This window comes from Pongo abelii, chromosome 3 (genome assembly GCF_028885655.2).
Source record: "Pongo abelii isolate AG06213 chromosome 3, NHGRI_mPonAbe1-v2.0_pri, whole genome shotgun sequence".
Lineage (NCBI taxonomy): Eukaryota > Metazoa > Chordata > Mammalia > Primates > Hominidae > Pongo > Pongo abelii.
In genome coordinates, this window is record NC_071988.2 from 174,793,085 (window position 1) to 174,818,424 (window position 25,340).

General features: G+C 44.5%; 1 protein-coding gene and 1 long non-coding RNA gene across 4 annotated transcripts in view; one reads left to right on the top strand and one right to left on the bottom strand.

The window, feature by feature from the left end:
- Positions 1-106: 106 nt before the first annotated feature.
- Positions 107-25,340, top strand: part of FHDC1 (FH2 domain containing 1) — a 51,136-nt gene continuing 25,902 nt past the window's right edge. Inside the window, exons 1-3 of one of the 3 annotated variants that reach the window (XM_024246367.2) lie at positions 107-6,931; positions 14,421-15,042; positions 25,028-25,089. In XM_024246367.2, the coding sequence (XP_024102135.1) occupies positions 14,548-15,042; positions 25,028-25,089 (557 nt within the window). In that variant the 5' untranslated portion in view covers positions 107-6,931; positions 14,421-14,547. Of the gene's footprint in view, positions 6,932-7,050; positions 7,735-7,777; positions 8,009-14,420; positions 15,043-25,027; positions 25,090-25,340 lie in introns of those variants that run through there. The other 2 variants (XM_054554572.1, XM_002815219.4) reach the window with 2 other exon arrangements.
- On the bottom strand, positions 6,115-9,245 carry LOC129059107 (uncharacterized). The gene is made up of 2 exons (XR_010139806.1): positions 8,248-9,245; positions 6,115-7,052 (listed from the first exon to the last, which is right to left on the bottom strand). It is a non-coding gene; the product is annotated as an uncharacterized LOC129059107 (long non-coding RNA).

The following is a 25,340-nucleotide window of genomic DNA, read 5'->3' on the forward strand; positions in this document are numbered from 1 at the left end:
GAATCGCGTTTGGTTTCTCATTCTACTCCAGTGCAGATGACCAAACCTGTCCCGCAGCCACTTTCCTCACTGATATTGGGAGGAGGGCAAGGGCCAGCCGAAGTTCCACTAAAAATGCCCTAGGAGAATAGGCACCGGCCGACTTGCCAAAGGGTTTAGGTTTCATTGCTTTCTGTTTTTTTCTTTTCCCCGAGAGCACAAAGAAGTAAGGGCAGTTATTGGACAGGTGTTATTTGAACATTCTGTTGTAGATGAATGTGTTGTTTGGTTCTACTGCATTGTGGAGCATGCGGGGGAAGAGAACTGACCCAGGTGATGAAATGGAGCCCTTCCCTGGAACTCACCAGTCCTTGATGTTGTGTGACTAAGTAAAGATGATAAACCTCATCTGTTGGAGGTGTCACTTCACACTCGGCATGCATTGTGAAAGCTTTCCGTATCCTTGGCCATTCCCTCTCCCCTCTCTATCCAACCCCATTTATGCATGAAGGGACTGCTAACAAGAAAGCTTCCATCTCAAACCTTTTCTCTGCCTGGGAAATTATTTTATGTTTGTTTTTGAAATAAAGGATTTAGTTTAAGATTCTAAATTTTAGAGAAAAAAAAAAAAGAAAGTTTATTTTGCTAAGGTTAAGGACACACCCATGACATAGCCTCAGGAGGTCATGATGACATGTGCCTAAGGTGGTCAGGGCATAGCTTGGTTTTATACATTTTAGGGAGACATGAGACATCAATCAATATATATGTAAGATGTACATTGGCTCAGTCCAGAAAACTGGGACAAAGAGAAGCACGGAGGGGCTTCCAGGTCATAGGTAGATAAGAGAGAAATGGTTGCATTCTTTTGAGTCTCTGATTAACCTTTTACTGAATACACAACTTACATATGAGAGGGGGCATAGAGGAATAGTCACTTATACCTTAGTCTGGCTTAGTGAAACAATAAGGCAAAGGAAGCACAGACACGCATTTGTCTCACATGAGCAGAGGGATGACTTTGAGTTCTGTCTGTCCTTTGTCTACAAGGAATTTCCTTGTGTGCAAACTGTGAGGGAAATATGTCGCTTTTTAATCTTTGTAGCTATCTCATTTAGAAACAGAATGGGAGGCAGGTTCGCCCAACGACGCAGTTCCCAGCCTGACTTTTCTCTTTGGCTTAGTTATTTGGGGGTCCCGAGATTTACTTTCGTTTCGCACCATCAAGGGACTTCTGTAGACTCTGTACATGAGTACAGGGACCACCAGAGACCCCCTTTTTATGAGTTCCCGTGCAGTGGAGCTGCTGGGGTAGGATTAATTTATCTGCCTTCTTCCCCTGCCATAGACAATGTTTAACCTGATTATGCTCTGCAGGCAAGTAGCCACCCTTGGATATTAATCTCCTTATTGAATAAGATAAACTGTGAAGAAGGTATGCCGTAAAGGAGGGAATGCAAAGCTAGAAAATATGTTCAAATCTGTCATGGGAAGCATGGAGGGAGAAATGAAGATGTGTGGACATCTAGTATTTTCTCTGCTTTCCCTTCTCTATGGTCCTTTAAAATTTTCAATTCTCCTGAAAAAATAATTGTATCTTGTTTCTGTGAAGCCATTTCCAGCATGAAAACAATTCCATTTGACAGTGTAAACTGTCCTGTGCTTAGCTGTGTGCTTGCCCTGCACTCCTTCCCTGCCCCCAACTGTGTGAAACAGACGCCTACAGTGACACTGCCCATCAATCACCCCACAGGAAGCAGGGCACAATTCAAAACCCCAAAATGCAGAAACGTGTTCACCTGTGCCTTCCACACAGTGGTGGGGTAGGTAGGAAGCCTAGGGTATTACTTGGAAAACAACTAACATTTTAAGACATTAAGTGTAAACTTCTTTGCTCTTTTCTCTGGCATAGTTTTGAGAAATCACCACCAATTGGATACATTGTAATGTACAGATAAATTTTCTTCTTTTTTACTATCTAATTTACAATTTAATATCTAACATACAAAAGTTGATCAAAGGCACAAAAACACTAGATAAAAGGTTGAATATTTAATACCAACCCTTCTGAGTTAATTACCAGATCCTTGTTTTTCAGTAGGAGGCCAGCAAGTTAGGAGTTAAGATGAAAGGAGTCCTAGATTTAACCCCAAAAGACCCCCCCTTCAATTTTAGCCAGGTCAGGCCCACAAAGAGATGTAGATGTAAACTGATTATGATGCTAAGTGTTTGACAGGAATCCTCTTTGTGTCCAAGGCCAGTCAAAACTTGAATAATAGTATTTCTGACAAAAAGCTTGCCCCCTTTGCTTTTCAATGGTCCATTTTAATTATTTCTATAAATCTGCTTGAGAAATATTAAGATTCTGATTGTTGTGGACTGGTTTATTATTTGCTACCATACCCGAAGTATTTGCCTTCTCATTATAGAAGCTTAGTGCAAAGAACTGTCCAGAGCTATTTCACTAAACTAAGCACACACTTGATTTCCAAGGGGAGCAGAAAGGGCTTTACCAATTGCTAAGTCACCAACATGTCGCCTTTGCCCATCTTTCTATGTCCTACAAAGACTTACGTGGGATGTGCACATAGTATTTCCCCAGGGAAACACACACACACACACACACACACACACACACACACACACACACACTCTCTCTCTCTCTCTCTCTCTCCCCAATATTGTTGATTGATTAGGTTGGTTTGGAGACTGCTTAAACTGTGTGTGTTATGGTTTCAAATTACTGTTTGCTCTTCTAACTTCTTAGAAGGGTAAACAATTTGAAAACAGTTTAAACCCATAGCAAAAGAAACTGGCATCTGACCAACTCTTTAACTTAGTTCCTCTTATTAAGACTCACATACTTTTTTCTGGTGATAAATAATGGAAAGAAATGATAGGTTTTGATGTTATATTTTACAGCTATTTTTCTCCTCAAGGTTTGAATGTTATAACAGCCAGACCCTACACAAACACCAACCAGTTTTCTAAGCACTGAGTCAACTGTAAACTAAAAAGAGCTCTAGCTGGAGGTTTTCTGGGTGAAAGCTCAGTGATATCTACAGTTTTTTTTTTTTTTCTTAGTCTCCTCTTCCATCTCCAGCCTCTAAAACACACACACACACACACACACACACACACACACACGAAAAACAAATGAATGGACAATTTGCTCTAAGGAAATACAGTATAGATAGGCGGGCATGAGAGTCATCACGTTATCTTACTACCTCATTCCTGTATGTTGGGTAAAGGTTGTCTTTAATCTCTCCTACCTTCAAACAAATCAGGCACTATTGTTGACAAAATACCCCTATTTACTTCTGGCAAGGCAAATGTCATTGATGCTACCTTAGATACTAACATCACATGTGGAAGCATTTTCTATTTTAAACTTTCAACCCTGTCTTTACAAAAAATACAAAAGTTAGCTGGGCGTGGTGGCACGTGGCTGTAGTCCCACCTATTTGGGAGGCTGAAGTGGGAGGATCAGTTGAGCCCAGGAGGTTGAGGCTGCAGTGAGCAGTAACTACGTCACTGTACTCCAGCCTGGGTGATGAAGCGAGACCCTGTCTCAAAAAAAAAAAAAAAAAACCTTCAAAAATCACTACTTAGCATTCAGAAAAATATTTCTCCCTTTTCTCCCTCTTAATGATCAGGGCCTACTCATTACTTACAGTATTTAAAGGCAACTTACTATTTAAATTTCTTAGCCTTCAAAAATGAAGTATTGGCTGGGTGTGGTGGCTCACATCTGTAATCCCAGCACTTTCGGAGGCCAAGGCAGGAGGATTGCTTGAGGTCAGAAGTTAGAGACCAGCCTGGGCAACACAGTGAGACCCTGTCTCTATTAAAAAAATTAAAAATAAACTAAAAAATCAGAAATAAAGTATTATTTTTTCAGTTCGAAAGTTGTTTGAGGCCAGGCACAGTGGCTCATGCCTGTAACCACGCACTTTGGGAGACTGAGGTGGGAGGATGTTTGTGTCACTGTACTCTAGCCTGGGCAACAGAGTGAGACTCTATCTCAAAAAAAAAAAAAGTTATTTGGAAAATTGCCAATAAGATATTTGATACAAATTTGCATTTTATAGTAACGGTAACAATTCTGCTGATTTTATTTTGCACTTGCCACTCTTTGAAGGAAACAAGGTCAGAGGATTGGCAAGCCTTTGCATTTGTCTGCAAATCTGTTTAACCATAATGTGGACAGAGTTTGTTTCTTTCTGCAGTTTCCAATTTTAAAAGGCAAAGACAGCCTAGAATCTTAATACTGAACAACTGATCTAATCCAATATATATTTTAAGAAGAATAATGATTAAAGATTAAGTAAAGATCTCAGTCTGTACCCTAGAGGGCCCATGAAGTCAGCTCATGAATTAGACTCTTACTCCTTAAGCGAATACTAAGTCTGTTTTACATGGATTCTGAAATTTGATTCATTTTGAAGGCTTTCTTTAGTTGTTCCTAATGACAGATTGAAATACAAAATACTTGATGTAGGAGAAACTAAAAGCCTCTCTGGGCCAAGGAGGCAGAAGCCATAAGAATCAAAATAAACTGGGTGTAGGAAATACAGCATTTTGGAAAGGGCAACCCAGGGAGAGGGAAGAGCAAGCTGCAAATCAAATCAGGAAAACACAGCAGTTCTTCTGCAGGGCCTGGTACCAGTGCCTGGTACAGACCCATTTTCTGGGCCACACTGAATTATCTAACACACTTTCTGGGAGGTTTGGCCTGGTTGGAAAAGTGAGAGCTGGTCACACTGCCCACTGCTCAAGAGCCCTGTAGTGGCAGCAGCGCCACCTCCAAGCCACGAATGCCAGTGGCTGGGCAGACTTTGGGCACACTGGGCTTCAGGAGCCTTTCCAGCCTTACTCAAAGGCTGGTTGGCACATTTGGGGGATACAGATGGACAATCAGCTTATTAATAGATGAAGAATAAATTGTCTTCTAGATTTTGCAGCTTTAGATCCAATCCATCAAGACATGAACTCTATTTAAGAGTTGTGCCATGCGTCATTCAAGCACTTTTTGACCATGTCCTATATACAATTTGAAAAATAAGAGTCAAAGTAGGCCAGGTGCGGTGGCTTACATATGTAATCCCAGCACTCTGGGAAGCTGAGGCAGGTGGATCACAAGGTCAGGAGATCGAGACCATTCTGGCCAACATGGTGAAACCCTATCTCTACTAAAAATACAAAAATTAGCCAGGTGTGGTGGTGCATGCTTGTAATCCCAGCTACTTGGGAGGCTGATGCAGGAGAATCGCTTGAACCTGGGAGGCGGAGGTTGCAGTGAGCTGAGATCGCTCCACTGCATTCCAGCCTGGCAACAGTGAGACTCCATCTCAAAAAAAAAAAGTCAAAATAAGCATGACATATTCAGGGGCAGTACGTCCCACTGCTTAAGTGAAATGGGACACATCCAATTGTGGGAGATAAACGTAGGATGCTGCCGGATTGTCAGACTGAAGAATGCTGCCTTCTTCCTGGAGGAACACATGGGAATCTGCAGAAGGTTTTGAAGAGGTAGGTAATGTGATGAAATCAGACTTTTAAAAACAGTGACCTGACAGCAGTTTTGGGATGGATTTAGGAAGAAGAGAGAAGCAGAAAGAACACCAAGGTAGTGGATGTAGGTATCCAATTTAACTTCTCTAAGCTAGGAAATCAGAATGCTTATAGGATCATGGTGAGAATCAAGTATGGTGCCTGATATGTGGCCAACAGCAGATAAATACTGGTTCCCTCTTCCACTACTTGGGGTTACTGCGGTGATGGTGTATGTAAAAAATAAAACAGGTTACTTGGGAAAGAGCAGCAAATTTAGCAAATACTTGAATTTTAAATAATTTAATAGAGACAAAGAAGCAAAGGAAAAGCTAGGATTTCAAACAGAAAAACCAGGTCTTAGGTAAAGAGGGGGAGGTGGTGGGTGTGGGAAGAGTACTAGTTTTGAGGGAAAGATGAGTTGATTTTTGGATATTTGAATTTGGACTTGAAATTTTACAATGACAATATGGATTCAAGAGTCCCTGACATTGAAGAGAAACCTGGAGATGTACCTTGAAGCTCAAGTTTCCAAGCCCCTCATTTTCCCCGGGCCCTTCCAAGGATACATGTCTAGTATTATGTTTGTAAGTTTTTATTGCTTTCCTTTAAGAAGCTCCCCCAGGAGTTATACAAGCTTCAGGCCCCAGGACATCTGGATGGGTTCAGTTAGAAATCAGAAGGTATTTCTATGGAATAATGGGAGATCAAGAGTTGAAAGAACCTTGTTACTGTCCTCAAAGGAAGAGAAGGGTCAGCAGAGAAGGCCAGAGAAGAATAGAGAAGGCCTTAGGGTAGGATGCTGCCAAGGAGATCAAAGGGATGAGGGGCTGAGAATGGGTCACCAGACTTGACTTCTCAAAAAGTAACTGTTTTTAGAGTGCATGCTCAATACAGTTGGGGGGAGGCCCACTGTCATGGGGTTGAGGAGGGAGGAGTAGGCAGCGGGTGTGGACTCCCCATTTAACAAGGTCGACAGTAAGACAAAAGAAGATGCCACTCCACTCCTCACTTTCGATCTGCTGTAATTTAACTTGAGCCTGAACAGTCAATATTCCTTTGGGATTCATATTAGCTCCCTGAGCATGACATTGTCTTTCTCTTTATTACATTTTCTTATTCCTTAAGATTTTAAGATGTTCTTAGTTGGATCCATTTCTCTTCATGCTCCATCAATGGCCAAGAAATGGGCTATTGGCAGGCACAGTTCTGGTTTTTGGGTTGATTGGTTTGTTTACACTAATAGTTTCTCTTTCTCGATCCAAGGTTCGACCGAGGACGTCAGGAATTCTCTCCTGGGAGTTCAGGGACTGAGGACCAGGATGGAGGAAGCAAAAGGCGTCAGGCATTAGGCTGGAAACGTCTTGGTCGGTTATCTAGGATCAAAGAGTCAAAGGTAGCGATGACTTCATCCCCGTAGAGGGCGCCTCCCTACCCCGACAGTGGATTTTCGGTCAGCCGGTTTGCCCGGGATGTTTTCTTTGACTACTTGCTTCTCACTGCTTGGCGCCCCGTCACTTTGAAGAAAAAAAAAAAAAAAAAGATGTGATTAAATCGATTCCCCTGTTTCTTTCTGTGAGGAATGTGCCTTTCCCAGACAGCGTGCGTTCATTCGATCAGGCCTGGCAAAATTTTTTGAGGGGTCTTTTTACGCTTTAATACAACCTAAAGGTTCCTGTTACCATCACCATTGAGAATTAAAAAAAATAATAAAAAACGGTAACAAACTTACAGGTTGGCAGGCCCCAGGGAGGAGCTGACCTTTGGGAAGCTCTAGCCCAGCCAGGTTTCAGCTGTAGGGGCTGGGACAAGACAGTTCGCCCAAGTGCTGCTAGGTCTCCAGGGAGAAGCACGTGTTGGGGCAGAGGGTGGTCCGGCGCGTGCGTCGGGGGGCGTGTGCGGGTGTGTGTGTGCGCGCGTGTATATGAGTGTGTGCGCGCCCGTGTGCACAAGAGAGGGTGCCTGGGAGGCTGCCGCAAAGGCTCCTTTGTGAAAGGCACTTGCCGGTTCAGAAGCCAGCTTGGCGCCTCCTCTCGCCCGTTCCCCGAGGACACCTGGCTCTTCTGGGCAGCCCAGCTATCTCCGTCTCCTGCCGCCCCTACTTCTCTCGGTGGCCCCCAGCCTAGCCCCGCGCCAGCCTTCGGGTGCGGGAAGCAGTGTGCCCCGAGGCATCTCCCCCGGGGCCCCGCGCAGGTGAAGGTGAGCGCGTGGCGGTGACGGTGGCGCGCTGAGGGTGGAAGGGGGGGGCGAGGGAGGGGCGGAGCAGGAAAGGGCGCGCTGCCCTTCGCGGCCGGCCAGGAGCAGCGGGGCCGCAGCTTTGTTACCTGAGGCTGCCGCCGCGCCCCGCCCCGCCCTGCCCCCTCGCGCTCCGGGGCGGCTGGGCCTGCAGTGACCGGGAGGAGGCGGCTTCGCCGACACAGCGGCGGGAGGCTGCAGCGGTCTGCGCGCCGGGAGCGGGGGGCACTGGCCGCGGGTGAGTGCGGGTCGGGCGGCCGAGGCGGGGGCGACCGCGGCGCGGGACACGGGGAGCTGGAGCCCCGCCGCTTGGGAGGGTCGGGGTCGGGGTGTTGGCCGGGACCCGAGGCTGAGGCGCCGAGAAGCGCGGCTGATTGGTGCCGGGTCTCGGCTTCCTCCGAGCCTCACCGGGAAAGCTGGAGAGGAGGTTCCAGCTCCCTCCACATCCACCCCGGTGACTTTGGCGGCTGCCCTTACCCGGCCGCGGAGAACAGCGATCGGTCCCTGGAGGCGAGGACGCGTCGGTGTGGACCCGAGTCTGGAGAACGAGCTGCATCGCCAGGCTGCCGCGGGTCGCACCTGGGCGGTTGACTATTAGTCGTGGCTAAGACTTTCAGATCAACCGCCCCCTAGTTTATCCCGACCCTTGGGAGACAACGGCGTCCCGCACGGAATGCGCAGCCGCGGCGCCGCGCTCGGTTCCCTAGCCGGCCGGGGGCCACGCCTGGCCCCTGACACAGTGGTGGGGCGGTGGCGGGGACCTAGTGCGGTGGTGCGGACCGAGGACCAGGCCCTTCTCGCCCCGACACACTTGCTCCGGCCGCGCGAAGTTCGGGTTGCAAGTTGCGCCCCGCGCCTGCAGGAGTGTGGGGAGGGGGAGGAAGCGGGTGGGCTGGGGATCATCCTCCAAACAAGGGGTTTCTCCAGCTCTTGGAGAGCGGGTTCTGACCGGTTTCAAACGCCAGGAGTCTCCCCTCTGTTTTTCTCAGCGGCTCGACCCGGCTCCCTTTTGGCAGAGCCGCAGTGCGGCCGTGAGGCTTTTCCCCCGCGCCTGCGACCCGGATGGGGGACGTGGGAAGATGTCGCGGCGGAGGCTCTGGGTGGGGTGGGAGCGCGCGGCCGCCGCAGACGGGTTGTCTGCGAGCCGAAAGACCCCCCCCGTTTCGTTTCAATCACACGGACACCTCCCCTAGTTAGCCGTCTCCCACCCAACTTCTGGGCGCAGCGTGCTAATCCCCCGCAGAGGGGCTGGCGCCCCAGGGGGCGTGGCGTGGGGGGCGTGGGCTTTCCAGCCGGGGCCCCTCGGGGAGAGGGGGCGGGGCCGAGACCCCCGCCCAACTGGAGGCGCCGGGAATGGGCGAGCGGGTGCGGCGGGAGACCCAGCAGCTGCAGCCGCCGGACGGGAGAGCGGTCGGCGCTGCGGAAGGCCGAGGGTCGTGCAACGCCCGCGCTGGGCGCCCGCCCCGCAGTCCCCGCCCCGCAGGCCGCGGCCTCTCTCCCCGCCGCAGAGCTGGCGCGGCCCGTGTGGGCGTCGATCTCAGCGCGCACCGGCGCCCCACCCTCGCGCCGCGACGCGCTCCTGCGCGGCGCTGATAAGGACGCGGCTGGGGCTCCCCGCGGCCCGCGGGGCCTCCCACTCGCGTTCAGTTTGCTGATCCCAGCGCGGCTCCCCGGGGATTCGCGGCCCAGCCGGTGGCGGCTGAGCCGGTGGCTTGTTGGTGAGTGGCTCGGGGGGGGACCGGGGTGCCGGGTTGGGGATGTAAGGAGGCTGCGGACCGCTGTCTAACGCGGAGAGCTAGTAAACTACTATGTATCCAAACTTGAAAGAAGTGGTGCCCCAGGATCCCCCAGGCCGAATTTCTTCCCGACTTAATGGTCGGTTTTCAAACTTCTGTGTGGACAGAAACGACCTCCGGGATTCGGCCGTCTTGTGACCCCCTTCTACTGACCCACAGTTGTCTTCCTGGAAGGAGCAGCCAGCGCTTCCTTCCCTCTCTCTAGAGCATCCTTTGGCACGGATGTGCTTTTTTTTTTTTTTTTTTTCTTCTTCTTGGTTTTGGGACAGTGAGAGAAACTGAAAATGTACATTCAAATACAGGCGTTTTTCCTCTGCTCTCTGGTGTTGGTCTCGGGTGTCTGTGAATATTTACATTGTGCTGCAGATTGAAGGCGCTTACTGGGAACGCGTTGTCCTGGGTTCTTTCACTGCTGCCTGGAGCACAGGCAGACGGAACTAACAGAAGAGTTGCACGGTCCGGCTCTGGCCCGACTGTGTAATTGTACCGACTGACATTCTGTGTTTAATAGTCAAGAAAGGTTTTGAAAGATAAGTGGTGGTGGAGGAGCCTTTTCCCGAATTAGTGGAGTGAGAGTAAAAATTCCATAGTTTAGAATTGTCCATACTTTCCCCATCCTTTTCTTCTCTCCCACATACAATAAAATAGGGCTATGTGTTTCTCTACCTCTGCTCTCCAAACTCGGCTTGCTCTGTCCTGGTTTGTCATCAGAAGCATGTGGGCCAGCCCTTCCTGCCCCCACCTCATCTGTGGCACATGCCAGGAGTCAAGGGGAAAGGTTTTCTGGCAGGTTTTCCTTGATGTTCCTTTTGATTATTGTTGACCAAAGGAGTGAGTGACCAGCTGAGCACCAAGACCCCACTGGTCTTCGTTCAGGAAAGCCCTGAGCTCCAAACTGACGTCCAGGAACATGCTCTCCCCTTAAATACACTGTGAGATGAAGCCTACATACTCTCTTTTCTTGGCTCCCTTCAAGAGACTAGAACTTCTTTTATTTTGGTTATTGTTGTTTTGTTGTTGCGACGGAGTCTGGCTCTGTCACCAGGCTGGAGTGCTGTGGAGTGATCTCGGCTCACTGCAACCTCCAACTCCCTGATTCAAGCGATTCTCCTGCCTTAGCCTCCCAAGTAGCTGGGACTACAGGCGCGCCACCACGCCCAGCTACTGTGTGTGTGTGTTTGAGTGTGTGTGTGTGTTTGAGTGTGTGTGTGTGTGAGTGTGTGTGTTTGTGTGTGTGTATTTTAGTAGAGACGGGTTTCACCATGTTGGACAGGATGGTCTTGATCTCCTGACCTCGTGATCTGCCCACCTCGGCTTCCCAAAGTGCTGGGATTACAGGCGTGAGCCACCGCGCCCGGCCGAGACTAGAACTTCTAGGGGTGTTTCTGACACCAAGGAAAAAGTACAGCGGGCTGTTTAGGCAAGAGAGTTTAGGAGGGGGCCAGGGGCGGCTTTGAAGACCCTTAATGAACGTTCTAAGATTTTTTGCCTGCCAATTAACTAAAAGTTAAGTACATGATCACAGCATCGCTTTATTGAAATTTCACATAGTTAAAAGATGCTCAACTGAGCTACAGCCTCCTTGGGAGAGTCCATCACTCAAACACAACTCTGATGGGTCATGAGTAGCACTCAGGGGACTTGAGGGGACATTCCCATCTTCAGAGCCCAGCCATGACAGCTCTGCATTTTACTCAGAGCTGGGCACTTGTCAGCCTTAGCAGCTACCTCATCTTGTTGCTGAGGTCTCCAACCTGTAGCTGAGATCTTACATACAGGCCTGTCTCTGTCTGCCTGGGGGCAGATTGATGGGACTACTTAGCATTTTCCAGACAGAGTGGGGGCTAATCCCATTGTCCCTACTGGCAGTTGTCAGCTGTGAGAAACAGGCAGCCAGTGTGGTCTGTTAGGGCTGCAGCATCACCTGCGTTCTCCTAGTGTACCTGGAGAGTGTGTGTTTGCATCTCTACTGCGGGCAGTACTGCAGCAAATCCATCATTCTTTTGTGTATTCTCTATTTTAATTTCCATGTGGCTGTGGAAAGGGTTGGAATTCTGTCTGTACTCCGCTTTTCCTGACACCTCTTTCACATTGGACATCCTGGCCCAGGGGAAAACCCTATTGGAGTAAAGGTAGTAAAAGCATTAGCGTCTTGGCTAATCATTGCTGGCGAACTTATTCATTAGAAGCCTTTGTAGGGCTAGGATCCTTGTGTGTTACCCTGGGAAGAAATTAATCAGACAGCCTACCAGGGACAGTGTTGTACATTTTATTTTGTTTCCTTTAACTTTTAAAAATAACATTCTTTTACATGGGGCGTTGGTTAGAATCATCCCAATGCAGAGCTTAACAAGTGTCACTTTTTACTTTGACAATCGTTTATCTGGTACTTCCTCTGTGCAAAGCACGGTACTAAAACATGCACCTTTCTGGCTTTGTTGTTAGGACACAGTGAGGTTGCATAATCTTGGAGTATGTAGTCTTCCTTAGTCTTTGTCAGTATCTCTGTATTTGCATTGTGAGGTTTAGTGGCACATCTGTACATATACAGCACTGAATGAGTTATTGCTTTCCAGATTGGAGACTTTTTGAGCTTATCACCATTCTTAACAGGGATAATCTTTAAATAAGTCAGCATATCTGGAAGTGGAGGTAAATTGGAGGATTAACAGCTCTTCTATACATGAGATATTTTATGTACAGAAGTATTTTAAAATATGTAAGGATAAACTGCCAAAATTACCTGCACAGTCTTGAAAAAGAAGAGTTCAAATATAACTATAAACTGTAATTGACAATGAGTCATTTGCTTTAAGAGTGCCAACTATGAAAACAGCCTAGTTATGCCCCTAATGATAATTATGAAAACTCTTTCTAGAAGCCAGTTACATCTCAAGTGAGCTGTATGTCAGCTTGGAAAAATATTTTCTATTTTACTTATTTAAAAATTATTCGGTGGTGATGGCTGCACAACACTGTGAATGTACTTAATGCCACTAAATTGCCCAGTTAAAAGTGGTTAAAATGATTTTTTAAAGTATCCAATTAATAGCTGGAGATGCCATTTTCCTCCCATATAGAGGCAGTTTTCAGAACTCCAATAGTCAAATGTTTCATTAAAATATTTGCTTTTGTAATATGGAGACAATTTAATAGATGATCACCAAGCATTGAGAAAGGACAGATCTCACAAACTTTGATAGCAAAGAATGGAAATATTACAAGTTTGTTCCTAGCAGCCAGGGGTAACTTGGCATTTTATCTATAAACCCAATACATATTTTAAAGCAAATGTAATGCCTGTGAAAATAAAGGGAAATTATATGCACATATGATAACAACTTGTTATTGTTATAAATAATAGCTAACTATGTACCAGGCATCTTGGTAAGGACCATACATGTGTTAGCTCTTTATTTTTATACAAACCAATAGAACAAGTATTTCCTCATATTGTAGATGAGGATGCTGAAATGTAGGTGACGTTACCGACCTCAGCTCATGTTGCACATCTTGAAAGTAGCGGAACTTTCTGAGAAAAAGCAGTCTATTCCTAGAATCTCCACTCTTATTCCCAAGGCAGCCCTGCCTTTTGGATGTAGTTCTGTGTAAATCATTTTGTAATATTTGAATTTGTGAGATCAGATTGTTTACTTCTGTGTAGTCTAAAATTTGATCAACTTGTGTTTGTAAGTATGGGCTTTGACAGTGGTGCTGTAAAAAGATAATTACACCCCGAAGTGCCGCGTAAAAAGCCATTGTGTATGGCCCTTTGTGATCTAGAGGAAATAGTCCCCTTTCCACACTCTCATCTAGTTGGGGTGCTCACTCAATAGCCTGCATGGGGCCCTTTCTACACCCCCCACTTACCTGTTCTCATATCTGAAGAAATTTAGTAGTTTTGAGCTCTCTTTCACATCAGATCGGTAACAGCCCAGCCTCAAAAACAAACATGAAGTTCCATAAAAATGCAACACACTAAAGTAAGTTGGTGACTGTGTATAAGGGACATGTGGCAGATGTGACATGGGCAGCGTGTCCTTGGGCGTATCTCTTCTTTGCTGAAAGTGTCAGAAGCAGAAGAGGTAGGTGATGGTTTCCAAAGAGTGGCTTAACTAGAATCCAAGATGATAGAGGTCATTTAATGTGTTCTCCTAATTTTACAAATGAGAAAACTGAAGTCTAGTGAGGCAAAGTGACTTGTCTAAAACTGTAAGCAGTAAAGCTTGATTTAGGGCTGGAATCTCATTTTTCATATCTGCTGTTCTTTTCTCTCTTTGGGGGAAAGCCACATCACCAAGTAGAGCATAAATATGGTGGCCCTGATTCCAGGGAAATGAGCTAGGCCATTATTATATCATCTCCAAATGCCCTGTCTTATCCATCCAAGGTGCAAGAAGCCTTTTTTGACCCACTGATTGGTAGGAGACATGTCCAGACTGGAATAAGGTAGGGTCACTAATGCCTAATGCTTCAGCAGTTTGGGCAGTTTCCCTAGGGGTTGGGCAACCATTGTCCAAAGAGAACGAACTAGTTAGTAAACAAGTAGTTTATTCATAAAGTGAGCAATACTTGCTGAGCCTATAGCAGGCTCTCAATATAAATGTGCTTTGTTGATTAATATAAGGTTTCCAGTTGGATTTGTTGCAATTTCTTTGGCAGAATTTCCAAGTAGTAAAATTTGATTCACATTTAGAAAAGCGTTGGGTCCTTATAATGCAACTTGGGATGTGTTGCCCCTCATTGATTTTCATATCCAATTCTTATGGGAGGATTGATACTAGCCTCTGAAGGGAAATGCTGATGTGAAACTGTTTGTCTGTAACTGATTTGATATTTATTTTATCTTGCTAGGTTTGGAAGAGGACAGTTGCCCTTTATTCTGGCGGCAGATAGCAGGTGAAAAAGTGCTACACAAGTTTGATGTTTGTGTCTTCTTCTCCAAGGCCAAGAAATTATCTCCATAGGAGGCAACAGTACTATGCATGTTATGAATTGTGTCTCCTTGGTCAGTGACAAAGAAAATGGGAATATTGCCACAGCACCTGGATTCATGATTGGGCAGACACCTCCTCCAGCACCTCCTCCACCTCCTCCTCCACCCCCTCCATCTCCACCATGTTCATGTTCAAGGGAAGAATGTCCTTCCTCCCCTCCTCCACCTCCACCTCCACTTCCTGGGGAGCCTCCCATCCCACCTCCCCCACCAGGCCTACCCCCAACTACTCACATGAACGGCTACAGCCACCTTGGTAAGAAAAAGCGGATGAGAAGCTTTTTTTGGAAAACTATTCCGGAGGAGCAAGTTCGAGGCAAAACCAACATCTGGACCTTGGCAGCCAGGCAGGAACATCACTACCAAATTGATACAAAGACCATTGAGGAGCTCTTTGGGCAGCAGGAAGACACCACCAAGTCTTCCCTTCCTGGGAGAGGAAGAACTTTAAATTCATCCTTCAGAGAAGCTCGAGAAGAGGTAAGAATGCAAGGTGGAGGGCTAATCCTCCACACACTGCATTGTTTTGTTTTTTGGGATGTGTGTACATTTCAAACAATTGCTAGACATCCCTAAGAAATGAGACAATACAAGCGAATCTGCCTTGGAAATGCTAGGCAGGGTCTTTACGATGAGCTTGAGCTGAGTATTGAGAAAGTGTAAGAAGTATGCGTGCTGTATCCTCCCAGACGCCCTGGTGGATTATGACCTCATGCAGAGAACATGCTATTTGGGATCACTGCCCCTATCTCTAGCACATCTGCTGAAGGTTCCCCTGTTGGAGAATTCTGCTCAAGTCCAGGATTGTTAGTCTCTGTTGAAACAAAAACTGAGTTTCTAAAATTGGTTATCTGGAATGAACCAGAGCTGACTGGGGCAGACTACCTTTTGTTAAATAGCATCATCGGCTGACGTCCATCCTTAGGATTTTACCCTTATTTTCTCCTCTAGTTTTTATATAACAAGTGTTTCGAGATGGCCTTCATTCCTCAGATCTCTGAACTAGATTATGGCCATTGGGGAACAGAGGCTTCCAAAGAGACAAAGCATAAAGCTGTTTTCAGAGAGACTGTATAGGAAGGATGTTTCTAGTTAACACTAAATATGTTACTTTGAGAAAAAATAAAGCTATTAAGTTACAGGAAGTTAACTGAAAGCATGACCCCAGAGCTGCAGATCACCATGGATTACAGAAACTGCATCAAAAATTACATTTATAAGTATTGTCAGTTTAGAAACTTGAAGAAACCTCTACCTGCTAGAAAAAATAAATATAAATAAAAATAAAAAGGAAAGAATGCTGCCCCCCCCACACACACAAAGCACAACAACAACAACAACAACAACAAAACAGAGAAAGACAACAGAAATTCATCATTTAAAAATCTGTCATAAAGGAGCAGAGAAAACAGGTCAAAGATGGAGTTGATTAGATAAGAGAGTAGGCAGGGCCCTGGGATGGAGTAGCAGCTCCATGCATTATTGAATTCTTGAGCCAACAATATTGACTTCTTTTCTCTTTCTCTCTCATAACTACTTCTCTTCACTAATTCACTGGGGGGCCCTTAAAGCTGATTGTGTGATCTCCTGTTGAAACAGCCAAGAGTCTATTTTTTATGAAATGCAGAAAACACTGGGTTTAGAATTCTTGAAGTGTAAACTATGGCGTAAATTTGAGAAGGAAATCTTCATGAGAACCCTTAGTGCCATCAGTGCTGAACACAGGCTTGCCTGTCTCTTCCTTTTATGCAAAGTCCTTTTATTTGCTGGAGTATCCTTTCAATATTGGAAGGAGCAAGAAGTCATTTCCTTAGCACCCTGGCCTTTGCCCCAGCTCCCAACAGAGGTTCTTTATTGTACAGTAGGTCATTTCTCACTATTGTCTCCCAGCTCTCTTTACTGAAATTCAAGAATACTGAAGTAATTATTGGGTGGGCCCATGTGGAAATGAGGCCTGTGTCTCAGCAGAGCACCTATAATAGAAGAGGGCTAGCTCACCGTGTCCCGGGAGGCAGCTGTCAGGCTAGAGTAGGTGGCATCGTTTGTGAATTGGGAGAATTTCAAGAGGCTAAGGGGAACTTGCTGCTTTATGTTTCCAAATTAAAGAGAGGTTAAGAACCACTCAGAAAGAGAGAGAGGAAAGTGGCAGGGGTGTGGCATCTTTTCTCAACTATGATAGAAGCAGAGATGTCCATTTCTAAACCAGATCTGAAATTCAGGGAAAAAAATAATCTTTCTCTTGCCTTCCTCCACCCCTGTACCCTACGCAGATTTTTACACTTTTGTCATTAACTTATTTTTTAAGAATTATGTTTTTAAATGGTTTAAAAATTATTTTTAATTGTGGTGAAATAACATATAACATAAAATTTAGCATCTTAACCATTTTTAAAAAGTATTTATTTTTGAGACAGAGTCTCATTCTGTCACCCAGGCTGGAGTACAGTGGTGCACTCTTGGCTCACTGCAACCTCCACCTTCTGGGTTCAGGAGATTCTCATGCCTCAGTCTCCTGAGTAGCTGGGATTACAGGAGCGTGCCACAACACCCAGCTAATTTTTGTATTTTTAGTAGAGATGGGGTTTCACCATTTTGGCCCGGCTGGTCTCGAACTCTTGACCTCAAGTTATCCGCCCACCTCGGCCTCCCAAAGTGCTGGGATTATAGGTGTGAACCACTGCGCCTGGCCTAACCATTTTTAAACAGCTTGTTGACATTAAGTACATCCACGTTGTTGTGCAACCATCACCACCTTCCCTCTCCAGAACACTTTTCGTGCTGCGGAACTGAAACTCTGTACCTGTTAAATCAGAACTGTCTGTTCCCCTCTTTCCCTAGCCCCTGGCAGCCACCATTCTACTTTCTGTTTCTATAAGTTGGACTCCTTTAGGTACCTCCTGTAGATGGAATCATATCATATTTGTCTTTTTTGTCACTGATTTATTTCACTTAGCATAATGTCCTCAAGGTACATCCATGTTGTAGCATGTGTCAGAATTTTAAAGCTGAATACTATTCCATTGTATATATAGACCACATTTGTTTATCCGCTCATCTGTTGATGGACAGCTGGGTTGCTTCCACCTTTTGGCTCTTGTAAATAATGCCGCTGTGTACATGCGTGTACAAAAATCTTTGCTTTTAACACTTGTAGGCCCTAGTCTGAGAGACAGCATACTAGAAAGAAAAATTAAATCACCATGACTGTGTATCATAAGATAATCTAACTTTGCAACTCTTCCGTATTCAATTATGATAAATAGTTGAGAATGATCCCTTTAAGTGCATTAGGTAATGCTGTCACATAACAGAGATTATCCAGAATTACTTTCAATTTTCGTGTTATCTGTAGCGTGACTAGAAGTATTATATATACTTTTTTGCAGTAAAAGAATATGGTACATGCTATTTTCTTCCTTCCTTCAATTTTCTTCTGAAGAAGTTAAAACTCAGCAGGGTTATTGTCTAACAAAGATCAGTAATAAATCTTCCAACTCACTTTGCAGTAAGCGGAGTCCAGGGTCAAAGGTAATAGTCGTACCATCTGTCTGTGTGGACTGCAGAATTCCCTCCACAGCCTGTTCAGCAGAGGGACTGCTCCTGAGCCCGGAGCCACAGCATCACCATAGTACAACACAGGCTGCAGTTCTGGAGGTTCAGACTTGCCCAGACACAGATTATGACCCTTGAAATATCATAACCTCCTACAGAAACAGCCCAACATTATGTGATTGGCTTATACTTTAAAGCCTTACACATCATTACTAATAAGTTCCATTGTACTCGTGAGGAAGAAATTTGCTGGAAGATAGGGAAGATTGGAGAATGGCTGAACTTAGAAAGAACAACATTTAAATAGTGAGTTAGAACATTTAGTACGGGGCCGGGCACGGTGGCTCGCACCTGTAATCCCAGCACTGTGGGAGGTCGAAGCAGGCAGATCACTTGAGGTCAGGAGTTCGAGACCAGCCTGGCCAACATGGTGAAACCCCATCTCTACTAAAAATACAAACATTAGCCGGGCATGATGTTACACGCCTGTAATCCCAGCTGCTCCGGAGGCTGAGGGATGAGAATCGCTTGAACCCAGGCGGGGGAGGTTGCAGTGAGTGGAGATCACGCCATTGTACTCTAGCTTGGGCAACAGAGCGAGACTGTCTCAAAAAAAAAAGAAAAAAAGACATTTAGTACGGGAAGATATGAAATATTACTATCCTTGTATCTTTGTTAACTAAAAATTAACTCAAAGCGACTGTAGATATGATGGTATAATAATAATTAAACTGTAATAAAGCAATTAGAAATAAAAACATATTACTGGGGATGAGACTAGAGAGATTCAGCTCAATCTCATCTTCTCAGAGTTGGCTGATCCATTCCCTGAGAAGCTCTGTAGTTCCTGACCCTCTATTACTGACCTTCCTCAGGCTTCCTGGGAGCCTTCCACCAGTGTTAGCTGAGGGTGTGCGTGTCTCCCTCTACAGTTTGACCAGCTCTTAAGAGGAGGGCTATATCTTAGCCATTTGGTATCCTCCAAAAGAAACAAAAGGTTACTGAACTGGACAGAACTGAACCAAGAGCACAAAGGGATCAGCTTATAAGGCATCAACAGATCAAAATTGGGGCTCACAAAGCACAAATATTGAAACACCTCAGGTCATTCACTATGATGTCTGTAGCAATATAACATTGACCATCTAGATAATAAGTAAAATGGCTAATTAGAAAACGAAGACCACAGAAGAGAGACAGAGAGAGAGAGAGAGAGAGAGAAGGGAAGGATGGAAGGAAGATTGGTTTTTCTAAATTTATGACAAGTAATAAATACTTTATTCTCCCACACTATAATTCAGCTGTCAGTCATTCTCACCTTTTGTTATGATGCCGGTATGTTCTAGAATTTCGGGATATGCTCACAGTCCAGAACTGTAGAACTAGATAGAGCATTTCAAATACATTTGGGAAAAAATGTGCTTCAACTGGATTTTCATTTCTTTTCCCCAAAGTTGGGGGAGAGAACAATTTCCAATTGACAGCCAACTAAAGTGAAAAAGAAAATGAAAAACCATCAAAACGCAAAAGCTAGGTCCATATTGGAGGATAGAGGAAGATCTTTACATTTTTGTTTTTCAGGACTTGGAAGTGGGATGGAAATAGCCACTACGTAGTGTTACTTAAGTAGGTAAAGAAGCCCCCTTTGACATAAAAAACAAAAGTGGTTTAAAAGTTTCTTCCTTCACCTTGAGGACATTATGCTAAATAAGCCAGTCGCAAAGGACAAATACTGTATGATTCCCTCATAGGAAGTACCTAAAGTAGCCAGATTTATAGAGACAGAAAGTAGAATGGTGGTTGCCAGGAAATGAGAGAGGGGAATGGAGAGTTAATTGTTTTTTGTTGTTGTTGTTTTGAGATGGAGTCTCCCTCTGTCACCCAGGCTGGAGTGCAGTGGCATGATCTTAGCTCACTGCAACCTCCACCTCCTGGTTCAAGCAGTTCTTCTGTCTCAGCCTCCTGAGTAGCTGGGACTACATGCACATACCACCATGCCCAGCTAATTTTTTTGTATTTTTTAGTAGAGATGGGATTTTATCATGTTGGCCAGGCTGGTCTCGAACTCCTGACCTCAAGTGATTTGCCCACCTCAGCCTCCCAATGTGCTGGGATTACAGGTGTGAGCCACCCACTGGGCTGAGATTAATTGTTTAATGAGTACAAAGTTTCAGTTTTGCAAGATGAAGTGCTCTGGGGATGGATGGTGGTGATGGTTATACAACAATGTGGATGTACTTAATGCCACTGAACTATATTCTTAAAAATTGTTAAGGGCGGTGCAAGATGTGCTTTGTTAAACAGATGCTTGAAGGCAAAAAAATAAATAAACTGTTTTAACTGAAAAAAAAAAAATTGTTATGGAGCCTGGGCAATTTAGTGAGACCCCCATCTCTACAAAAAACTTAAAAATTAGCCAGACATGGTGGCTTGTGCCTATAGTCCCCGTTACTTGGGAGGCTGATGCAGGAGGATTGCTTGAGCCCAGGAGCTGGAGGTTGCAGTGAGCTGAGATAGTGCCACTGTACCCCAGCCTGGGCAACAGAGCAAAACCTTGTCTCAGTAATAATAAGAAGAAGAAGAAGAAGAAAATGGTTATGGACCAGGCACAGTGGCTCAAACCTGTAATCTCAGCACTTCTGGAGGCCAAGACAGGAGGATAGCTTGCGGTCAGGAATTCAACACTAGCATGGGCAACGTAGTGAGACCTCATCTCCACAAAAAAAAGGTCTTAAAAATTATCCAGGTGTGATAGCATGCATCCGTAGTCCCAGCTACTCAGGACGCTGATGCAGAAGGATTGCTTGAGCCCAGGAGTTTGAGGCTGCAGTGAGCTATGATCACACCACCACACTCCAGCCTAGGTGACAGAGCAAGACCCTGTCTCTAAAAAAAAAAAAAAAAAAAAAAAAAGTTATGATGGCAATTGTTATTTGTATTTTACCACAACTGAAAAAAAGTTTCTTCTTCTTTCAAAGGATATGGGAGGCAGGTTTTGTAGTGGATTGATGAAGTGAATTGAAACTACAAAAGTTGTAGTAGAATAAACTAGGAGAGCTGACTTGAAGGTTTTAGCAAGAGTAATGGTGTAGCCACATGCCTCACTGAGTGGCATAGCGCTGCTGACTGTTTCAGTAGGTATCAGCACAACCCTGGCCTCCTGGCAGTTGCGGGGAAACTGTGAATAGAGCCCAGGCCCCCTTCGCATCCTAGCAGGAAATCCTTGAAATGAGTTGAGTGCATTAATTACCTCATTACCTTATATTTCAAGCTGCCTTGTTTGCCACTCTTTGGTAGGAATTTTGGGGGAAGAGCTAACAAAGTCTGCAGTATGCTGACGGTACCTGTGGCACCGACTTCTGTGGTGGTCCTGCCTGCATGTCCTGGTGTGACCAGAGGAGTAATTACCAGTTGATTGGAGCTGGTGGGAGGGAGGGGATGATGCAGCTCACTCATTGGCTGGGTTTGTTTATCCCTCTTCTTTAGGCAGTTTCTTGCCTCTGATTTGTCAGCTTGTGCAGCCAGTGAGTCCCACTGGGATGCCATGTGCAGATTCCACTGCTCTGAATGATTCCAAAACACCACCCAACTCGACCCGGCTTTGTTTCTGAATGGCCCAGCTTTGAGACAGCAAGCATTTGGGAAGGGAGATAAGCTAATTTACATGTGTAGTGATAACCCTCTTTAAAGGACTTCAACAGTCACTCTTATAACATTGCTTTGGAAGGATCGAATGCGATAAAGTGGAGAAAGAGACTCCTCAGGCACCAGGCAAATCTGAGGATGCCGGGAGCGAGTGGGACTGTCCCTGAATGATATCAGTTGTCTCATTTTAATATTGTTTGGGTGAAGTGCCGGGCTCTGTTTTTCCTGTAAGGTGCTCAGTCACAGCCAGCTCAGGTTTTCCCTTAGGAATATCACCCAATTCTCTTTGTTTCTGAAACACAGCTTGAGCTGTAGAGATGCCTGCTTCTACAGCTGGGCTGCCCCTGTGTTGGGGCACCGTGGGCTGCTCCTGTAGGGCCAGGGCTCAGGCCCCTGGAGGCTCTCTTGCCGGTGAGAACATGGTTCCCATCCGTCATCTCTCAGATACAGCTCTGGGGTCACCAGGGGACTTGGCCAGGCACACGTATAGTTTCGTACACATCTGCCCCCATTCCTGGAGAAAACTCACAATGCAAGCACCATGCTGGTAGGGAACACTTGCTACGTCTCTATAGGAAGCTCAGTAATATGAAAACCCACAGAAACTAGAGTGAAAAGGAGTCAGAGAGAACCAGGCTAACCTATCAGTTCAACACTGCTCTGGGAAAGTTATAAAATGATGTCTATGAGGCTTAGTTTCGTTACCTGTCCAGTAGAGATCGTAAGAGTAATTTTCTCCTTCACTTTTCCAACAGCAATGTCTCTGGATCTAGGCAGAGTGAAGAGAGTCCCAGAGGGTTGAGGGGTGAACAGGATGAGCATGGGGCTTGGTTCACGTGGGGTATGGGAGAGCACTGCAGTCAAGGGTTGAATGTAGCAGAAGGTGGCACTTTCATGAAAGGAATGCGAAACAAGTCATCTATCCATCCTAGGTGAATGCAGAGGAAGTTCTTTGAACACGCTGTGTAACTATATCAATATACAGATTCTTATGCATGGCCTTTTAATTTATTAATTATAATGAAAATCCAGTTTTCTGTCTTAATAAATTGAGATTCATTTTTTGGTATGACCTTTTAAAGGGTGTTGAGTTTGACAGGTTTTATTCTCACCCTTTCTTTCTCTCCTCTCCTCCCCTCCCTTTACACTGAACTTGAACTGCAGTCCCTAGATAGGATTCCAATAAGGAGGCTGCCCTTTCAGCTTGGGAGTTTTTATTTTATGGCTGGCAGGTGATTGTGTTAACATGAAATAAACCCCTAGGTTAGTAAATAATGTGACTGTTAAAGATTAGTCTTCAAAAGAAGGCAACCATACTCTTGTAAAAATTTAACCTTATAGCCAGGAAGTGACATTAACATTGGTTAACAGTCTGGATGCTGGTTATAAACTCAGAAGCAGACCCAGAGATCAGGAATTTAGCCTGAAACCTGATTCTCTTTTGTTCACAGTGAATCACATACATTTGGAAAGGAAGAGCATTGTAACAACATTCCTATTTTAGCTAGTCTCCCTTTACCAAAAAACAAACGGGAAAAAACTGCAGCAGTTTTCAGGTTATCTCTCCTCCACGCAGCCGGGATGTTTACATCCAGAGACAGAAATGGCTTCTGTATTTAACAGCCAAAAAAAGTTATAATTTCTAGTCTGATAAAGCCACCTGAAATTTTGATCAGTGAAAACCTGCTGCAGCCCAATCTGGGTTTTGACAGAAGAGCTATCCCATATTTCATTAAATAAAAAGATGCCATGTATTGTAAGGCACATCCTGATTCCAGAGATCAGGAAAATGCAAAAACAAACAAACAAACAAACAAAAAAGTATCTTAGCCTTGGTGAAATGTATACAGCACAAGATTTTTCTTTTTAAAATTGTGAGTAAATAAAATGTAGGACACTACCTTACACCCTCCTAAAAGGTCTATTGGACATATGTAAACTTTTTGAATGAAATGAAATTTTTATTTTAGAAAAAACTTTAATGATGTTTCTGAAATATGACTTTATTGGTTCTTTTACGTCCATAAATCAGGGTTGGGACTCAGTCTGCCATATCTTCAGAGTTGTTTTTTATTTTCTCAGTTCAAATCTCACGTGATTCTTGTTAGGCCAGGACATCCATTTTCTAAATTGGGGCTTTTAAATGCGGGCGATATTATTCTAAGAGGAAATTGCTAAATTTAAAACATTTAAAGTATATATTTACAGTCCTCCCTCCATGACTGCAGATTCTGCATCCTCAAATTCAACCAATCATGAATCAAAAATATTCAGAAAAAAATAGAAAATAACAATACAACAATAAAAAATAATACAAATTTAAAAATACAGTATAACAACCACTTACATAACATAATTTATGTTGTCTTAGGTATTACAAGTAATCTAGAGATGGTTTAAAGTATGCAGGAGGTTGTGCATAGATTATATGCAAAATACTATGCAATTTTATATAAGACTTGAGCATCCTCAGATTTTGGTATCCCCGAGGGTCCTGGAACTAATCCCCTGTGATACTAAAGGATGACTGACTTTACAGATACTTCTCAACTTACGATGGGGCTGCATCCTAAAAACCCATTGTAAGTCAAAAATATTCTAAGTTGAAAATGTGGCTGGGCACAGTGACTCATGGCTGTAATCCCAGCACTTTGAGAGGCCAAGGCAGGTGGATCACTTGAGGTCAATAGTTCAAGACCAGCCTGGACAACATGGTGAAACTCAGTCTCTACAAAACATACAAAATTTAGCCGGGCATGGTGGTGCACACCTGTAATCCCAGCTGCCCTCGGGAGGCTGAGGCAGGAGAATCACTTGAACCCAGTAGGCGGAGGTTTCAGTGAGCCAAGATGGTGCCACTGCACTCCAGCCTGGGCAACAGAGCGAGACTCTGTCTCAAAAAAAAAAAAAAGAAAGAAAGAAAATGTATTTCATATCCCACTAAACCCATAGTAAACTTGAAAAATCATAAGTTGAACCATCATAGGTCGGGACCATCTGTATATTAAAAGTTATATAATATTAAAGTAGGTATGTGTTATTATTACATTTAAGGAAATATAATATCACTGTAGAAAGTTTGGGGAGATGATAATCTTTTAATATTTGTAAAACTATGTTAGGAATATCTGTTAATCACCAGATTTATACATTGGGAATTATTCTCTGATAAATTAGTGTTGCATTTTGATCAGTTTTAATTATCTTCTTTCTCCATCTCTTTTTATTTGAATTTAGTAATCCTATGTGTCCTTATTTTTTTTTCCAGATTACTATTTTGGACGCAAAACGGAGCATGAACATTGGGATATTTCTTAAGCAATTTAAGAAGTAAGATTTTGCACACATTTGAAACTTTAGTCATATCCCTGCTGTCAGCATCAAAGTCTGTGGGTGTGACTGAGCTGAAATTCAAATTCCTCGCACCTTCAAATCCTTCTTAGACACATGGCTTGATGAGTCTGCAAGTGACTGTCACTTTCTGCTGTTTTTCTTCAGGGAAACATAACATAGTGGCTTGAAGTATATGGAGAATTGCCCCAGGGCATCCATTCAAGCCTGTCCCATCAGGGGCACCTTTA